Source organism: Dama dama, chromosome 12 (genome assembly GCF_033118175.1).
Source record: "Dama dama isolate Ldn47 chromosome 12, ASM3311817v1, whole genome shotgun sequence".
Classification (NCBI taxonomy): Eukaryota; Metazoa; Chordata; class Mammalia; order Artiodactyla; family Cervidae; genus Dama; species Dama dama.
In genome coordinates, this window is record NC_083692.1 from 93,044,537 (window position 1) to 93,064,575 (window position 20,039).

The 20,039-nt window shown below is 44.9% G+C and overlaps 1 protein-coding gene across 6 annotated transcripts in view; it reads right to left on the reverse strand.

The window, feature by feature from the left end:
* Positions 1–16,491: 16,491 nt before the first annotated feature.
* Positions 16,492–20,039, reverse strand: part of F2RL1 (F2R like trypsin receptor 1) — a 56,561-nt gene continuing 53,013 nt past the window's right edge. For all 6 annotated transcript variants that reach the window (XM_061158132.1, XM_061158135.1, XM_061158134.1 and 3 more), the window contains one exon: positions 16,492–18,806. In XM_061158132.1, the coding sequence (XP_061014115.1) occupies positions 17,695–18,765 (1,071 nt within the window). In that variant the 5' untranslated portion in view covers positions 18,766–18,806 and the 3' untranslated portion in view covers positions 16,492–17,694. The remainder of the gene's footprint in view (positions 18,807–20,039) is intronic.

Below are 20,039 nucleotides of genomic sequence, written 5' to 3' on the forward strand. Positions count from 1 at the left end.
AAAGACATTAAACCAGATTGGCCTTGAGTCAGGGAACTGTTGAAGGTGAGTACTGGGGACGTGAGAGTTCTTCAGAGAATTCTACATTCCGATTTTCTATGCATTTGAAATCCTCCTTAATAAAAGTACACATACACATACCTACACTCAATCCCCACACCAGTCAGCATGAGGCAAAGGTAAGCCAAACTGGAATTATCTCTCAGAGGAAAAGAAGTAACTCAGTGGCATTGTGTATATGGAGGAATTCTGACAGAAGCTGCTGCCACTGATGCAATCAACTGAAGAAGAGCAACTTAACCAAAGAATATTTTAAAAACCTAACCCTGTTGGTGGGAATGCAAACTAGTACAGCCACTATGGAGAACAGTGTGGAGATTCCCTAAAAAACTGGAAATAGAACTGCCATATGACCCAGCAATCCCACTTCTGGGCATACACACCGAGGAAACCAGATCTGAAAGAGACATGTGCACCCCAATGTTCATCGCAGCACTGTTTATAATAGCCAGGACATGGAAGCAACCTAGATGCCCATCAACAGAAGAACGGATAAGAAAGCTGTGGTACATATATACAATGGAATATTACTCAGCCATTAAAAAGAATACATTTGAATCAGTTCTAACAAGATGGATAAAACTGGAGCCCATTATACAGAGTGAAGTAAGCCAGAAAGATAAATACCAATACAGTATACTAACACATATATATGGAATTTAGAAGGATGGTAATGATAACCCTATATGCAAGACAGGAAAAGAGACACAGATGTACAGAACAGAGTTTTGGACTCTGTGGGAGAAGGCGAGGGTGGGATGATCTGAGAGAACAGCATCGAAACTTGATAAATTGTATATTATCAAGTGTGAAACAGATCGCCAGCCCAGGTTGGATGCATGAGACAAGTGCTCCAGCCTGGTGCACTGGGATGACCCAGAGGGATGGGATGGGGAGGGAGGTGGGAGGGGGGGTCGGGATGGGGAACACATGTAGATCCATGGCTGATTCATGTCAATGTATGGCCAAAACCACTACAATATTGTAGAGTAATTAGCCTCCAACTAATAAAAATAAATGGAAAAAAATAAAATAAAATAAAAACCTAACCCTGAAGGCTGTTAAACACTGAGATAAATCACAGGAGACGATAGCTAAGGAAATTCTTTCACTGAAAACAGAAAGTGAAACTGAGTTATTCATATTGACAGTGAAGAAGGAAAATGCGAATGCTTGTTAGTTGCCCAAATTTATTCTGGGGCCAAACAAGGCAGTCTGAACTTAGCCATGATGGCTAGACCGAAAGCAAGCAGGTAGACTGTGTTTGGACAGTGACATGTATCCATGCCGCAGGCCTGAACCTCTTTCCCGTGTCTATTGTCAGGACTAACTATTAGCAAGTCCAACAGTTACGCTTCCCTTGTCCGCTAAAACCACAACCCCTCTCTGCAAAGTTTCAGCGGTGACCCGCCCTCAGAATGGCCCCCAGGGACCCTCATCCCCCGGTCCTCACACCTCTGTGTAGACCCTGCCCGCAGTGAATGGAGCAGACCTGTGTTAGCAACAGGATATTGTGTGTGACTGACGGCGCGGGCATAAAAGACACCACGGCTTCAGCTTGCTTCCTCTTGGATCACAGGCGCCGGGGAAGGTCGGCCGCGATGTTGGGAGGGTACTCAAGGAGCCTTCTGGAGAGACCCACGAGGCAGAGAGCTGACCGAGAGCCAGCACCAGCCGTCAGACGTGTGGCGCGCGCCCTTAACAGCGGCCCTCCAGCCACGGCGAGCCTCCAGACGTCTCCAGCAGCAGGACCTCTTGGGAGACTCCAAGCCACGACAACAGCTACACAGCTCCCGGATTACTGTCCATCGGAAAGTGTGAGAGTCAGTAAGTGTTGTTTCAAGCTAAATTGGGGTTAACTGTTATGCAACAGCAGATAACTAGTATAGTTTGTGCCAAGCCTGGGAGTAGATGGCAGAAGACTGAGAAGGAATGAGTGACTGTCAGAAATCCCTTGAGTTTCCCATACTTCTAGAACTCGGTTTTGATTGCCTCCGGAGAGGTTCCAAGCTAGGCTTCAATAGTACATGAACTGAGAACTTCCAGACTTACAAGGTGGATTTAGAAAAGGCAGAGGAACCAGAGATCGAATTGCCAACATCTGTTAGATCATAGAAAAATCTAGAGAATTCCAGAAAAACATCTACTTCTGCTTCATTGACTATGCTAAAGCCTTTGACTGTGCAGATCACAACGAACTGTGGAAAATTCTTAAAGAGATGGGAATACCAGACCATCGTACCTGCCTCCTGAGAAGCCTGTATGCAGGTCAAGAAGCAACAGTTAGAACCAGAAATGGAATAATAGGCTGGTTCCAAATTGGTAAAGGAGTAGGTCAAGGGTGTATATTGTCACCCTGCTTATTTAACTTAAATGCAGAGTACATCATGAGAAATGCTGGGCTGGATGAAGCACAAGCTGGAATCAAGATTTCTGGGAGAAATATCAATAACCTCAGATATGCAGATGACACCACCCTTATGGCAGAAAGCAAAGAGAAACTAAAGAGCCTCTTGATGAAGGTGAAACAGGAAAGTGAAAAAGCTGGCTTAAAATTCAACATTGAAGAAATGAAGATCATGGCATTTGGTCCCCTCACTTCATGGCCAATAGATGGGGAAACAATGGAAACAGTGAAAAATTTATTTTCTTGGGCTCCAAAATCACTGCAGATAGTGACTGCAGCCATGAAATTAAAAGATGCCTGCTTCTTGGAAGAAAAGCTATGACCAGCCTAGACAGCATATTAGAAAGCAGAGACATTACTTTGCCAACAAAGGTCCATCTACTCAAAGCTATGTTTTTTTCAGTAGTCATGTATGGATGTGAGAGTTGGACCATAAAGAAGGATGAGAGTCAAAGAATTGATGTTTTTGAACTGTGGTGCTGGAGAAGACTCTTGAGAGTCCCATTCACTGCAAGGAGATCAAACCAATCAATCCTAAGGGAAATCAAACCTGAATATTCATTGGAAGGACTGATGCTGAAGCTGAAGCTCCAGTACTTTGGCCACCTGATGCAAAGAGCCAACTCATTGGAAAAGACTCTGATTCTGGGAAACATAGAAGGCAGGAGGAGAAGGGGACAACAGAAAATGAGATGTTTGGATGGCGTGACTGATTCAACAGACATGAGTTTGTGTAAGCTCCAGGAGATGGCAAAGGACAAGGAAGCCTGGCGTGCTGCAGTCCACGGGGTCGCAGAGTCGGACACGACTGAGGGACTGAACTACAACAAGGGAGGCTCCATCCATTGGAACTATCAAAAGATAACTGACAAACTGGAACTGGTCCTGACAGGTCCATCTTTTAGCAAGCAAAGATGTTATTGCCTCAATTTCTGGGTAGATAACAACTTCCAGAAAGTCATTTTTTCAAATTGGCTAGGGAAATGGCCCCCTGGAGAAAGAAATGGAAACCCACTCCAGTACTCTTGCCTAGAACATCCCATGCACAAAGGAGCCTAGCGGGCTATAGTTCACAGAGTCGCAAAAGAGTCTGACATGACCAAGTGACTGAGCACAGGGAAATTAAACAAAGAATATAAGTTCCTAAGAGCTCATGGGGTTATGTTGTGTTACAGAATTTTTATGATTCCCTCAAAATTTTAGGTTAGAAAGTTTCTATGGAAGACTTTAGGAAAAACAAGAATGGGATAGACCAGGGCAATTTTTCTCTGCAGAATGACATCTCAGAAGGAGCATGTGTAGAGGTCCAGATTTCTTAAGAGTTTCATCCACAAGTCCTTATATTAAATCCAGGTTTCACATGCAAGTCCTTCTATTACTGGACTGTACTTGACATTGCTTCCAATTCCTACCTTTCTAAAGATTCTTTCCTCTTGGTTTCCATTGTGTCTTGCCATGCTGACTTTCTTACAACCTCTCTCTTCTTCCTCTGTGTTCTTTCCTCAGCAGGAACGTTTAATGCCTGCCCTTTGAATGTGGGTGTTCTCCATTGCTTTATGTGGTCAACCTAGGCATTTCCAACTACTGTGATGGTGTTACCTACAAACTATATGATTCCAATTTCCAAGTCTGTTTCCCCAATTCCGACCTGATATCTGAAACCCTTGAGAATCATTCGTGCACGCTCAGTCGCTTCAGTCATGTCTGACTCTATGTGACCCTATGGACTGCAGCTCACCAGACTCCTCTGTTCATGGGATTCTCCAGGCAAGATTACTGGAGTGGGTTGCCATTTCCTTCCCCAGGGGATCTTCCTGACCCCGGGATGGAGCCTGAGTCTCCTGCATTGGCAAGTGGGTTCTTTACCACTAGCGCCACCTGGGAAGCCCTTGAGAATCATACCAGTACGGTTTTATTTCTATTCATCTAGAATGTAGTTCTACAACTTCTTGTGACTTGTCAGTGTTGTTCACAACTCATCTACTTGCCTCTTCAATACTTATACTCCCTGGAAGAAAAATTAGATTGTTTATGGATTTCATTGCTCTTTCTTTGGACTTGAACTGGTAATTGGTTTTACTAGATATGGTGTGTGTCAGCAAATTAAAGTAACCAAATAAAAGTAGTTTAATAGCTGTGGTACATATACACTATGGAATATTACTCAGCCATTAAAAAGAATTCATTTGAATCAGTTCTAATGAGATGGATAAAACTGGAGCCCATTATACAGAGTGAAGTAAGCCAGAAAGATAAACACCAATACAGTATACTAACGCATATATATGGAATTTAGAAAGATGGTAATGATAACCCTATATGCAAAACAGAAAAAGAGACACAGATGTACAGAACAGACTTTTGGACTCTGTGGGAGAAGGCGAGGGTGGGATGTTCTGAGAGAACAGCATCGAAACATGTATACTATCAAGGGTGAAACAGATCACCAGCCCAGGTTGGATGCATGAGACAAGTGCTCAGGGCTGGTGTACTGGGAAGACCCAGAGGAATCGGGTGGAGAGGGAGATGGGAGGGGGGATCAGGATGGGGAATACATGTAAATCCATGGCTGATTCATGTCAATGTATGGCAAAAACCACTACAATATTGTAAAGTAATTAGCCTCCAACTAATAAAAATAAATGGAAAAAAAATTTAAAAATTAAAAAAAAAGTAGTTTAATAAGGTCATTTATCTCAAACAACAAGGGTTGGTTGTTTCAGTGTTTTAACAATGTCATTAAGGACCAGAAACCTTTTGTCTTTCCTCCTTATCATCTTCTGTATGCTGGCTCTCACCCCTCATGGTTACAAGGTGGCTGCTGCAAGTCCAGACATCACACCTTTGGATCATCTATGAAAGATTACTTGTAGTCCATCCATTTCTCCAGATTTTCTCTATTTTCTAAAATTATCCCTATAATAGGTCAGTTTGATAGAGTATTAGGTTCCTGAACTAAATCAGAATGGCCTCCCCTAGAATTGCTAAGCAATTGTGCCTGGGGAAACGCTACTTGACTAAGTTGAGGGAAGCTTCTAGAATGAGCCCTAGATTTGTATACACTCTGGGGATGGAACACATCATTCCTTCTCTATGAAGACTCTCAGGAGAAATTTTTGTGTGGTCTTGTGCTGAAAAGAGCCCTAATTCGCTTAAGCAATCATCTTATGGACAAGATGAATTGGCTGGCTGGTAAGATGTCCTCTTTTTCTTCGACTGCTTGAAAGCCCAGTGCCAAGTCTGTGGGCCACTTAGGCCAAATACATGACTTTACCACCTGTCATAAACTCAAATCCCTACAGCAGGAACCATGTTTAAACTATTCAACAGCAGGTACAACAAAGGCACCAGTCAGAATACACAACTGTTGTAAACCATGAGCATCAGCCTTCATTGACAGCCAGGCAGCTACAGAGTGAAACAGGCAAACTAGAGTGAGAATTTAAAAAGAAGTCTCAATCAATTTTTTTTTCACATTCGATAGAGATAGTCCATGATGATAAATGGGACTGACACTCTACCTCAGTGTTGGGAAGACAATAGGGAGTGGTGGGGACTGTGGTAAATTGGAGAACCCATGCCCTCTTAAGAACAGTGACTGCTCCTTAGATCCAGATAATTGTTGCCAGGTTAGAACACGGCTCAGGGCTCCTAGAACTTCCAATATGGTTAAAACAAAGCCAGAAATCCTAATTTTTGAGGATGCCTGGATTTTAAGACTATACTCCCAAAAAGCAACAAACAAAAAGCCCAACCAAAAATAAACAAACATTAAAGCACAGGCAAATGCAAACAATACAGGTCAGATGACTCTAGTCAGCTATGACTTCTGCTTTCTGCTGCATATTTTGTATCAACTTCCTCAGTTTTACACTCCATTCTTATTTTTCTTTCTTTTGCTTCTACTTAGTTAACATTTTCCTCTATTTTATGTATCCTTGCATATCACTTTAAATTCTACCTGGGACGGTTGTCCTGCCAGGCTCCTCTCTCCATGGGATTTCCCAGGCAGGAATACAGGAGATTGTTGCCATTTCCTTCTCCAGGGGATTGTTCTGACCCAGGGACCGACCCACTGGGTCAGATTCTTTACCACTGAGCCCCCGGGGAAGCCCCTACGTGGGAGAGAGAAAAGGATAAATGCACTGACCCCAGGACGTCTCCCCTTAGTCAGCCTATTGGCACATCAAATACCTCAGTCACACCAGACTGAACTGACCCCCTTCCCGTCCTGACTCCCCCACTCCTCTGGAGGGTCCAGACAGCCCCCCCTTTGTGTGCTGTCTCAACCAGCAGCAACGCCCCTCCTCATCCAACTGCGTGAGCCAGGAGCCCGAGCGTCACACTCTTTTTGGCCCCTCCTCTGCTCATTCAATCATGGTCAGGCTTTATCCCCTCCTCTCTGACCCTAGCATGGTGATTCAGACCCTGGCCATTTCTGGCCTGAATTACTCTAAGAGACTAGGCTCACCTCCTGCACCCTCTCTGCTTTTCTTCAGGCTCAGCCTCTGCCAGGTGCTGGGATGCACGTCTGGCCCTCTGCCTCCCTTAACCTCAGGGAGGGTCCCCGCTGTCTCCTGGGGAAGTCCCAGCTCCACGTCTCACCAGCCCCCGCTGCCCCACAAAACACGCTGCTCCAGGGACACTCAAATACTCAGCTCAGGCACTGGTCCTCCCAGGAAGCCTCCCTGACACCCCAAATCTCCCCAGAATATCAGAGACCTCCTAGTGCTCCCCTGTCACCTCATGCTTTCCTCTGTCCCTGCACAGGAACTAGATTAAAAGAAAATAATAGTTTTAGTTAGTAATAGTTAATAGTAGTTGGGCTTCCCTTGCAGCTCAGCTGGTAAAGAGTCCACGTGTAATGCATGAGACCTGGGTTCGATCCCTGGGTTGGGAAGATCCCCTGGAGAAGGGAAAGGCTACCCACTCCAGTATTCTACCCTGGAGAACTCCATGGACTGTATAGTTCATGGGGTCGCAAAGAAGTCAGACACGACTGAGCCACTTTGACTTCACAATAGTAGTTAATAGCAGTCAGCACATACACTGGCCAAGCACCATTCTAGGCAATTAAAATGTATTCGTTTGTTTCATGCTCAAAAACCGTATGAAGAAATATTAGGCCAGTTTGATGGCTTATTAAGCTGAAGCACAGAGAAATCAGTAGCTTCCCTAAAGTCTTTGCTGGTGAATGGGAACCGGGTTCATTCGGCTCCAGAGTACTTGCTCTTCACCACCAGGAGGCGCTGGTGCTCACAGGGTCTGTCTCAATCTGTTCCTCCTGCCCATTCCATTGACCCAGAGATTTATGGGCTCCAGGTCATAAACTGCAGCTCTGTCTGCATGCTCCCCTGATAACAAACACCATATCTGCCCTGCCCTGAGTCTGGATTCCATAGCCGCAAAGACTTCCTCAGACCTAGGTGATTCCCAGCCAGGGCTCCAGAATTAGGTTTCTGCAGAAAGCTTGTCTTCTCCACCCCCTCTGAAATCAAGATAAGAGCGTTCTTCTTACCTCATCCCCCTGGAAGGCAGCTTTAAGGGTTGAAAAAACAAAAAGTAGAAGATTATTCTGGTTTCTGACTCTAGTTAGAAACCAGACGTCTGAGGAAGGAGAGTCCCTGGGTGGGGGTTGGGGACGACAGCAAAGGTCACGGGGTGGTTGCCATGGGGCTTCCTGTGTGAAAAGTATCCTCATTACTGTGATCACAAGAGGAAGAAAAAGAGGGGGAGCGAGAGACGCAGGAGCCGGAGGGAGGAGCTGACAGAGGCTCAGAGCCCTGGGCTTCTGACGGGCCCCCTGTCCTGCACAGATGGTTTCCTTCAGGCTCCTGTGACCATCCTGGCCTCCTGCATCATTCCCATCTCACCTGGAGAAACTCAGGTGTCTACGTATTCCTGTCCAAGCTGAACGATCCAGAAGAACCTTCGAGGTGTGGCTTGGCCTCCCCAGATCTGCTCAGGAGATTTTACTCAGTTCTGCTCGCATCTCTCCAGACGCCAGCGGAAGACCACCCCAAGCAGACACAGGAGTCGCTCAGACTCTGCCTCACAGCAGCCAGCCCAGGGCAACGTGGGCACCAGCCCTGGACCCGAGATGGCTCCCGGCCTGGAGAATCACCACCCAAAGCAAAGGGCGGGGCAGACGGACGGGGAAAGAGTCCAACACACACAGGAGGCTCCTGAAAGAAGACACTCCAGGGTGGGTGCTGAGAACTGAAACATCGCTCTTTGTAAAATAACTGTTCCAGCCCACCTGAAAAAAGATGATGAAAGCCTCCAAACTGTAGATTTAAGGAATGTTGGACATTCTGGGGAGGCCAGAATGAACGCGTGGGAGCGGAAGGTCCATGTGAAATGCCCACGCAGTCAGTTAATGATGGTCCTGTCAAGAGGGGAGTTTCCAGGCACAGCCAGAGGGGGCCGGGGGCATTCTCCCCGTCCTTAGAAGAGCACATTCAGACCCACACACAGAAGAGAGAGCGATAAGAGCAAAGGGATTAGGGTTTTCGAATTCCTGCCGCTTCCCATAAAGTGTAAAATGAGCAGATGTATAATCAGAGTTCTTGGGTTAAAGAGCCTTTTCTCTCCTGTCGTAGGGCTTTTGAATTGCCAGTGGAAGGACTTCTCTGGCAGGACCGTGGTTAAGAACACACCCTGCAGCCCAGGGCACACTGATCTGACCCCTGGTCCGGGAAGATCGCACATGCAGTGAGGCAATAAGCCGTGGCCCTCGAGCCTGGCCGCGACAGGAGGCCCTGCAGTGAGGAGCCCGCGCAGCCCAAGAGAGTGGCCCCCCTGCTGCAACCAGAGAGCCCGTGTGCAGCAAGGAGGCCCCAGCACAGCCACATGTAACGTAAATTAATTTTTAAAATTTACAATTACCTTTTTTAAAAAATTAATTATCAGCGGACTAGAATTAGCAAAATCCAGACTATGGGAAAATCTCCCAACAAATAACCTGTTTCTTCAACAAATTGCAAAAAGAAAACAAAAAAAGTTAAGAGACTTAAAAGACATGAATCAATCACAATGCATGAGCTTTATTTGGAGTCTTTATTTTTTAACTAAAAACCCCAATATGACATTTGAGACGAATAAAAATTTAAACACTGACAGGATAGTTGATATTAAAAATTACTTATTTTTAAGGTATGACTTTGAAATTCCTTGTTAGGACTTCCCTGGTGGTCCAGTGGCTGACTCAATGCTCCCGGTGCAGGGGACCTAGGTTCAATCCCTAGTCAGGGAACTAGATCCCCCATGCTGCAAATAAAGATCCTGCATGCTGCAACGAGGACCTGGTGTAGTCTTTCTTTTAGAGTCACTGAAACATTTACAAGTGACATAATATGATTTCTGAGGTTTGCTTCAGAATAAATGGGATGGGGAAGTGAATGGGGTAGAACTGAAGGATTGATGGTTGTTAGGGCTGAGTGGATACATGGGCCTGGAGCTTCCTTATACAATTCTTTCAACTGGGTGGGTACAAAATTCTCTATAATTATTAAGTTTTTAAAAAGAAAAAAAAAAGAATTCATTTTAATTAATTGAAATATATCATTGGAATACATATTATCATTTTCCTCCTTGCCCCACAATTATTTTTAAACCATAAATTATGATAAGTCAGCTATACTTTCAACAAAATCCCTCATCTACAAAATGTCTTTAGTTGGAGCGAAAATTTGTCTGTCACCAATAAAATACAAGTGCCCTCCAAGTGCCTGAGCTCAGAACACAAGACTTAGCTAAAACTGCTCTCTCAGGATTAGGTTATTAAGTCTAGCTAGCCAGTGCTACAAAGAAGCTCTAATTAAACTCTTGTATCAACTGAAGTCATTCACCCCAGGCTACATGGTGAAACTGGAGTAAGGCAATCAGACAAGAGCCAAGGCTCGAGCAATGATGCGGAGAATTAATCTCTAATCTGCAGGTGAGCTGGCTGGGGCCTAGGGCTCAGACTCCAAGCTATGAGGTACCAGCTGGAGGTGCTGCAGCCATGCCCTCCTATTCTCTACAGAAGGACGATGAAGGACTTTCTAGTCTAGAACAAAGGAGGTTCCAAATCAAACAGAAGATTTCTGCAACTCACTCAGAAGAAGAATTGAGGTTTCCTTTCAGAAATAATACAGAGAGACATGAGACCAAGTTTCTCCCAGGCCAGCACCTTTCAAGTGGCCCTGCTGGAGTGGTGAAGAGTGGCAGAAGAAGAATATGCCCAAAGAACAAAGTCAATTAAGGGCGTAAGACACAGTTTCATTTCTCCCAACATGCTCATAGCTCTGCATGATCAATACACTCAAAATGCATGACGTTTAGAATGGTAAATATTTAAGACTGTGAAAATTGTGCTTATAACAGTGTGGGTCATAGACACTGGTGCACCACCTCAAGAGGGCAATTAATCAAGATCAAAATGATATATACCTTTTGACCCCGAAACTCTACTTCTAGAAATATAGTCTCTCTCCCCCACCATCACTATCTCCCTGCTGTCTTCTGGATCACCCCCATTACCACATCCTAAAGATAACAGAGGCACTCCCAGTGCCTCTCTTTGCCCCAAATTCCTCCATTCCCTTTCACAATTAAACCTGCTGGACAGGATTGTCTGTCATCACTGAATTCACTTCCTTATTCTCTCTTGAACACCTTTCCTTCTGAAAAGACTAGAGGTTTTGTTTGTCAAGGTCACCAATGTTCTCCCTTGATAAGATCCAATAGTCACTTCTCTATTCTTATCTCTCTTGACCTCTAGTAATATTTCCTGATTGACCCCTCTCCTTTACACCCTTGACATGCCCAAAACAGAGTCTCTGGGCTTGCTTTCTGCTCCAGTGGCCAGTCCTTCTAAGTCCCTTTTACTGGCTCCTTTTCTGCCCAGAAAGTTTTAAGTGCCAAAGGCCTTTGTCCCAGGCGCCCTTCTCTTCATCTGTTCTCTTGTCTAGAATATCTAAGTCCTTTACTTTAAAAGGGTTAGTGATGTGGCCAATGACTCAAGTCTGGATCTCTGGCCCTAATCACTCTAAAAAGAAAATTCCAAACTCAGATATCCAAATGTTCTACTCAACAGTTCTCCCTGGATGTCTGACAGGCATTGCAAACTCAAGATGTCATGGCTAAGATAGAACTCTTGACTTACAGCCTCCAAACTTACTCACTCCTAATTATTGCACTATCATCCACTGAGAAAAAAAAATCTAGGTATTATCTTCAATTCCTAGATTTCTCTTTTCCTTACATCCGTTGACTTTACCTTCAAAACAGTCCAAATTAGTTCCCTTCTCTCCATCTCTATCATCCCAATTCAAGACAGCATCATCTCTTGATTGCATTGCTGGAATTCCCTAATTGTTCTTGCTTGCCTCTTGCCCTTCTATAATCTATATCCTGTAGCAGCCAGTGACTACCAGTAAAACAGTCCTATGGCATCCCACCTAGAGTGAAAGTCAAGCTTCTTATTCCCTTACAAGTAAGCCTCTTCAGCTACCCAGCACCTGCCTATCTCACCCATCTATTCACTCATACTTTTTTCCCCTCACCCACTCCCATGAGACCCTTGCTTGGGATCCTCCCAGAGATGGCTTTCTTGTCCTTAAATATTGCAACTTAAATTTCACTTTCTTAGAAACTTTCCCCGGAGAAGGCAATGGCACCCCACTCCAGTACTCTTGCCTGGAAAATCCCATGGACGGAGGAGCCTGGTGGGTTGCAGTCCATGGGGTCGCTAAGAGTCAGACACGACTGAGCGACTTACCAGCAGCAGAAACCTTCCCTGATACCATAGTACAAAAGACTCCTAGCATTTACCCTCTCTTAGAATTTACTACTATTAGATATTTTTCTTATTTCTGGTCTCTGCCCCATTAGAAAGTAAACTCAGTGAGAACAGGGATCTTGTCTATTCTGTTCTCCACAATATCCCTCAGTGTCTTGAGCATGACTTGGCACATAGTACCCAGTGGAAGGATACTGAGTGAACAAGTATGTAAAGATATAGAAAGATATTTACCCAAACACTGCTTGAATAGCAATTCAAGTATAGCCAAAAAAAAAAAAAATTGGAAATGACTTAAAAGCTAGAGGATTCCTTTTAGTATATCCATACAGTGGGTAGAGCCATTTAAAATGAGGTCAATCTATAAGTGCTGATAAGGAAACAATATCCAAGATGTGTTTGTACAGTGTGGTACCCAGCCTCCAATACGGCCCCCAGTGATCCTTGAGCGCTGGTATTTATGCCTTTACGTAGTCTGTAGTCTCCTCCCAACTGAACTGAAGCTATCTACATATATGACCCATAGAGTAAGGTGGAGACAACGGTGGATGATGCCAGAGGCCAGGCTCCAACAGGCAGTGCAACGCCTCCATTTTCTCCGGATCACTCATTTTGGGGAAAGGCAACCTTCACGTTACGATGTCACTTGAGCAGGACTGTGGACAAGCCCTTGCAGAGAGGAACCAGGAATCCTGCCAGCAGCCAGCACCAACACGCCAGGCCTGTGAGGAAGCCACACGGAAAGGGGATCCTCCAGTTCCAGCCAAGCCTTCAGGGGACTGCAACCTGCTGAGACCCCGTGCCAGAACCACCTGCCTCAACGGCTCCCAGGTCGTGACTCACAGAAACCACGCAAGTCAGTGAATGTTGGCTGTTACTTTAAACCACTAAGTTTTTGAGGAAATTGGTTATGCATAAAAGACATAGGTAGTTAACTCCTCTTTTACTATTAAAAAAAAAAAAGCATATGGGCACTTCTATTTATTCATGCATAGAAAACACCTCAAAAGAGGCCACGCTCTGACCTGGGTGGGCAGGGAGGGACTATGTCCACTTTTCAGTATGCACTCCGATATTCTCAGATTTACTTACAACAACCACTATTACTTTTATAATCTTTTTTTCAAGGTTTAAGCATCACAATATGAAGAGAGAAGCCACAGTAATGGCCCTTCCTAAGCCTTCTTGTCCTTCTGTTTTCCTTGATTTTCTCCCACTCTCAGGACCTGGCTTTAGAATAGTCTCTTCTTCAAAGGTTTTCCAGTAACACAAACACTGGGTTTTGGTTTTGGTTTTTGTTTAAGATGATTAATTTCACTGAGAACATGAATCCTACAATTAGAATGCTGCTAAAATTGGGATCCTGGTTTAATCATTTGCATTTAATAAGGCAACAATGTTGCAGTAACAGTGGGACGCAAAGCTGGTGCTCTGCAGGGCAACCTGGAGGGGTGAGAAGGGGAGGGAGGGGAGACCTAAGGATACTTGTGGCTGATTCACACTGATGTATGGCAAAAGCCATCACAATATTGTAAAGTAATAATCCTCTAATTAAAAACAAATAAAGGAAAAGAAGAAAACAGTCACGAGATGAATGTATGAGCCACTCACACCTTCGGGGTGCTGATGACTTAAGCAGAGATCGTGGAGCCCACGGCTCGGGCTGCAGTTTCTGCAGGAGGTGGTGAACCGTAGCTGGTCATGCCTTGCTCCTCATCAGTACAGACAGACACCGGGAAATGTTCCACAGGCTGACTAACAGTAGAGGCAAAGGCAGTTCACACTCAAAACACAGAATTCGTCACACTCTCCCTCAATAAGGACACTTCCAGAGTGTGACCTGACGGGCTCCAATGATCTACATTTAAACAGAACAACCATCTCAGTGACTTTCCAAGGCTTGGGTAAAATGGAGGACCGATCCCTGAGTCTGGTTTTCCCTCTTCAGAATTAGCAGTGGGGGTGCACTAAACACATGCCTTTGACTAGTGTAAAATCAGAAACTTCGCTTTTTAAGACAACAACCAAACTCTGCAGCCCAGACCCACGGTTTTAATTGATGAGACCAGGGAACAGTGTAGCAAACTGTACCTTTGATTCGGTGATAAATTCCAGTCCTCTTGAGCATCTCCAAAGGAGAAAAGTTACAGGAACAAAGTTGCAATCCCTAAACTATGCATACTGATTAGATTATAGCCCCAGGATTGAGGAAGTCTTGGTAACAGGGAAATTAATTACCTCTGAAACTCCTGCTGCAAACAACTGAAATGACAGAGAGAAATGCCCAAACAACTTCAGTTTAGCGTGTGTTCTGCACAATGGGACACAAACCCACATTCGCTTTCAAATTCAGAAAGCCCTCCTTTAGTCACTGGAGCCAGTGCAGTGCAGCATTCAAACTGTCAGATAGTTTAGAAAAACCACAGCCCAGCAAGATAGGGAACACAGAGGGAAGACAGGCACGCCCAGGGCGCTCCTGAGCCCAGGGCCAGAGTTCCTCAGCTGGCCTGCCCCGCCCCGCCACTGGCTGGGCCTGATTCAGGCAGAGCAGGGCCTCAAAGGGAAAAGAAACAAACTCCGCTGGAGGAGCATTTGATTCAGCAAACAGACGCTCTTATGATTCTATTTCCCAGATCATTTCTTGTACACTTCCTTCATGTAGATTCACAGATTTGGTGAAAATGAACCAAGAAAAAGCCTTCTTCCATAGGGTAGGGATTAAATTATGATCACTCAGGTACGGAATCCGACCTAGTCACTGAACGAAAGGAGGAAGATCCATGTGAATTAATTTAGAAGTTGGCATATACATGTACGTATATGTATTTACATACACAAACACATTCATTCTTAAAGAGTATAACATACATACAAAGTACATACATTTTCTATAAACAATTGTAAAAATTAGTTCCCTTTGTGAGATAAGAATGGACATGAGTGGCAAAGAAGTACATTTTTCATTTTATATATTTTTGTTTGGTTTTTTTTTTTTTTACTATCAGCATGTATTATAAAAATGACTAACAAAGAAATAGCAAAGACCAAAAAAATGCTTTCCACTGGATCAGCCTGTGAGCCATTTGTTTCTGCTCGCTTTTACCCTGGGTAGGCCATCTTTTGCTTTCCCACCTGTAAAATGGAAGCAAGCCGACCATGAGGAAGCCTGCCATGAGACGGAGAGCTGAGCTGGCAAGGAAGGCAGGGTGTATCTGGCCAAGAAGCGAAAGGTGGCAGACCAGAAATGAGATCACATCTGTCGTCAGAGACGAACAGTAATACGCTACATTAAACTTATGAGGACTTGCCAAACGGTTTCATCCTAACCTGCATTTTACAAACAAGAAACTGAGGCACAGAGAAGCATCTTCCTCAGGAAACCAAAACAAAGACATGACGGAGTCAGAATTCAACCTTGCCTGGCGGGAGCCCTGCTGCCTCAATACGAACTAATGCAACAGATGTTTTCCAAACATTTCAAAAAGACTGATGGATGAGCATTTCTGGAAATAAGTGCAAACACACTTTTTGGTAGAAGTATACATTACTGAAGCCCATTTGGCAAGTGTTACCAAAATTTAAAATGAGCACCCAACTTTTGACCTGGCCATTCTACTTTCTGGAACTCATCCTACAATGAAAGTGAAAGTCGGTCAGTCGTATCCGACTCTTTCTTTGCGACACCATGGATTATACAATCCATGGGATTCTCCAGGCCAGAATACTGGAGTGGGTAGCTGTTCCCTTCTCCAGGGGATCTTCCCAACCCAGGGATCGAACCTAGGTCTCCCACACCACAGGCAGATTCTTTACCAGCTGAGCCATCAAGGAAGCCCTCATCCTATAGAAATACTCACAAAGACGCCTACATTCGGACGTTCAGTGTGGCACTGTTTTAACAGAGAAAAAAAGAGAGGGAGAGAGAAACAACTCCAGGAGCCATAAGTATGGAAATGACCACATGACTAAAACCTCACAATATACCCAAAATATTAAGTAGCTTGTATCCTTTAAAAATGGAGGTCAATCCATAGATGCAGACATGTGAAGAATTCTAAAATGTAGTTAAAAGAAAAATAATTATTACAGAGCAATGTATACAATATGACCCTCTTTACATAAAAAAATAAGATGTGAGAATCACTTTCATTTCTTCTTAGAAGAGTGATGCCTTTATTTCCCTACTCTCCGTTCCTTGAAAACAAAAATGAAAGCAAAAACCACACAATTCAGAGATAAGTAGTAAAAAATAAAAGTCATGTGTTATTTATAAATCAATCATACAGTAAAATAATTATTTTAAAAGGTCACAAATACAACAGTTGTATAAAGTCAGCTTGGAGTCAAGTACCTTTTAAAATACATTGCAAATCATCTCTATTTTAGTGTTCTCTTCCAAACAGATGTGGTTCAAACTCAAGAGACGGCTTTATCATTTCATATTTGATAAAAAGTCAACAAAACTGGCAATAAATAGTCCAATAATTTCTAAAAATACTAGGTGGTAAACACTATTCTTAGTTATGAAAAAATCTACTATTCAGACAACCTGAAGATTTCACTGAAGTCAGTAAAGACACAAAATTAGCTTTTCCACATTTAAAATGCCCGTCGTATTTTCCTTGAAGTGATAACGATACATACAAAAGCTCAAAGCATTAATAAAGAAATGATTGGAAGTCCCAATGAGTCAATGAACAGACTTTGTTCTGAGCTGGACGGGAAAGAGACACAAAACGTTCTGTTTCGGTTCATTTTTCAAAACTTGCCATGGCTCCTTGTCAAGTGGAAGCAGTACCCAGACCAAAGGTTCCCAAACACTGGAGTGTAAGAAAGACTTGTTAAAATGCAGGTTCCTGGGCCCTTCACCAGACTCTGAGCTCTGATTCCTGAGTACAATAAATCTACATTTTCAAACAAGATACACAATGATTTTGATGAAGTGGTACAAGAACCTCACCCTTCAAACTTGTTGCGGTTGGTCGGAAACCTCACTTGCGGCAGCTCCCCCACCTCTTTAGTTTCCCCATCTGTATAGCCAGTCAACTGTACTGATCTTCTCTGAGGGCCCTGAAGCCCTAATACAGCTGGGCCGACCCCAGATGTAAAAGAAACGTAGCTGCAGCTAAAAACTTAAGCCTTCACGCCAAGACTAGTCTTTGCACATCATGGGGCTTCTGTCTTTTCTGCACCGTCTGAAAAGTCTGCTTTGATCAGTTCCATTTCTGGGAGCCCCTGAGTAGAGGAATTCTGAAACTGACATTCCACGTGAATTGGGGGGACTTCCTCATGCAAACAGGGAAGCTTCCAGCCACCCTGAGAGGTGCTGCATATGCATGGTATGTGGTGAAACCTACTTGGTTAGGAAACAACAGAAGCATCTCCGGAATGGTAAGCAGGCTCCAAAGCCTCCAGCAGAACTTCCACCGAGGAACCGGACCACTCAGTAGGAGCCTTTGACACTGGTTGAACTCGAAGAGTAAGAGCTGGATTTCCCCGAGAATTTCTTTGACGAGAGGGATACCTGCATCTGCTTTACAGTACGGACGCTCCGGCAGAGAAGAGCATTCTTGGCGTGATCCCTGAAGTCCTGTGAAATGAAGTAATAGACAAAGGGGTCGATGCAGCTGTTGAGGGTGGAGAGACAGAGGGCGACGATGTACAGGGCGTAGACGTGACTCTGGCCCCAGGTCTTGATCAGGAAGTAGTGCACCACGAGCAGAAGGTTACTGGGAGTGAAGCAGATCAGGTACATGGCCAGCACGGTGACAATGAGCTTGATGGCCCTCCGCCTCTTCTTTCCCGAGCTCTCATCCATGGCAGAAGACTGGAGGGTCCGGATCATGAGCACATAGGCCGAGGCCGTGAGGAAGGCTGGGAACAGGAAGACTCCGATGGCCAGAGAGAGGAAGTAATTGAACATGTCTCCCACCAGCACCTCCTCCGGCAAAACATCGTGGCAGGTCGTGATGTTAAGGGCCGGGATGTAGGCGGTCTGCTTCACGACATACAAGGGGATGGTAAGCAGCAGAATGAGCAGCCATATTCCCAGGGAGACGCCGATGGCAATGTTTGCCTGCTTCTTGGGGTGCACCATGGGGTTCACAATGACCCAGTATCTCTGCACGCTGAGGCAGGTCATGAAGAGGATAGAGCAGTACATGTTGCCGTAGAAAAAGCCAATGAGCACCTTGCAGAGAGACTCCCCGTAAGTCCAGTTGTTGCCATGGATGTGATACGCGATCTTCAAGGGGAACCAGGTAACCGAGAGGAGGTCGGCCAAGGCCAGGTTGGCCATGTAAATCACAGCGGGGTGCTTCTTCTTTGTTCGGAAAAGAAAGACCCACAGGGCCATGCCATTGCTTGGCAAACCAACCACGAATACGATTGTGTAGACAACTGGAAGAAAGACAGTGGTCAGCTTTCCAGTGAGGACGGAGGTAGAAAACTCATCCACGGAAAAGCCTGGTTTCACCGTCACTCCTCTGCCACTGACCACAGGTGACTTATCCATGCTGCCGATGAGGCTTCTTCCTTTAGACAATCTCTTGTTTCCTGCACAAGAAAGGCAAGGCAGACAAGGGTCATTACAGCAGTCAGAGTTTCCACAGAGATGCCGGTTTGTCCAAATACAAGCGCTTCAGAGAAAGAACGGCTGGTGGGAAGGTCACGGGCAAGATGGTGCCCAGCACGTCGTTATCACCTGAAAGCTCGGGCAGAGAGGAAAGCAGGACAGCAGCTGAGGAGAAAAAGCAGCAGTGAAACGGACTGGGCAAGAACGGGCGGAAGCCCGAGAGGACCGTGTGCTGGCGAGCCTGCCTTTCTCCAGGGCAGGGTAGATGAAGAAAGCTTCCTGCGCTGTGTGAAGGCAGAGAAAGAAGGTGGGCAGGATGAGGGCACACAGTGCTTCCGGGGCTTGTGATGGGTGGTGGGATCACTGGGATTTCTCTGGTCTGGATTCGTGTGCCTGCTGTGTTATTTTTGTTGTCGTTATTTTTTTAAATCCTAATTTTCTATTTTTTAAGTCTTTGTGGAATTTGTTATAATACTGCTTCTATTTTATGTTTCGGATTTTTGGCCATGTGGCACATGGGATCTTCGCTCCCTGACCAGGGATCAAAGCTGCACCCCCTGCATTGAAAGATGAAATCTGAACTTTTGGACCACTAGAGAAGTCCCCCTGCTGTGTGTGTGTGTATGTGTGCATGTGGTGTGTTTACTTTTACAATGGGTATTTTTTTTTAATGGGAGGGTTCTGAAGTATGTGTACAACATGACAATGATTTCTATGAATCCTGGAAAAAACTGACAGTATATCATTTAGTTTTACAAACTGTCCACACTCATTAGTCTCCGACTGTTCTCATAATGGCCATCTACCTCATTTATGCTGCAAGACAACTCAGCCTGGCCCATCACTCCTTAGCCCAAGGTCCAACACAGTGAGGTTCCCAGGAGCTCAGAGACACTGCTTCTCTAGACACAAGGACAGCCTCAGCCAGAGCAGGGACCTCCCGCTTCTCTAGGGCTTCCTGGAGACCTGCCCATGCCGAAGAGGGCAGCAAGCCTGCTGACCTCAAGGTCACCAGGCAGCTGGGTGCACGATTTCTGTTCAGACAAATTTGTATTCTGACATTTAAGCAAGTAATATGCTAAGCTTTAACAACTTCCACTCTCATCCCCAAATTATGAATTAAACTTTAGAAATCACGAATGAATGGCATAGCCAGCCTACATCCTGCCCCAACCAAGTATTCATCGACCTGCAGAACAAAGTGAGGGACAGTG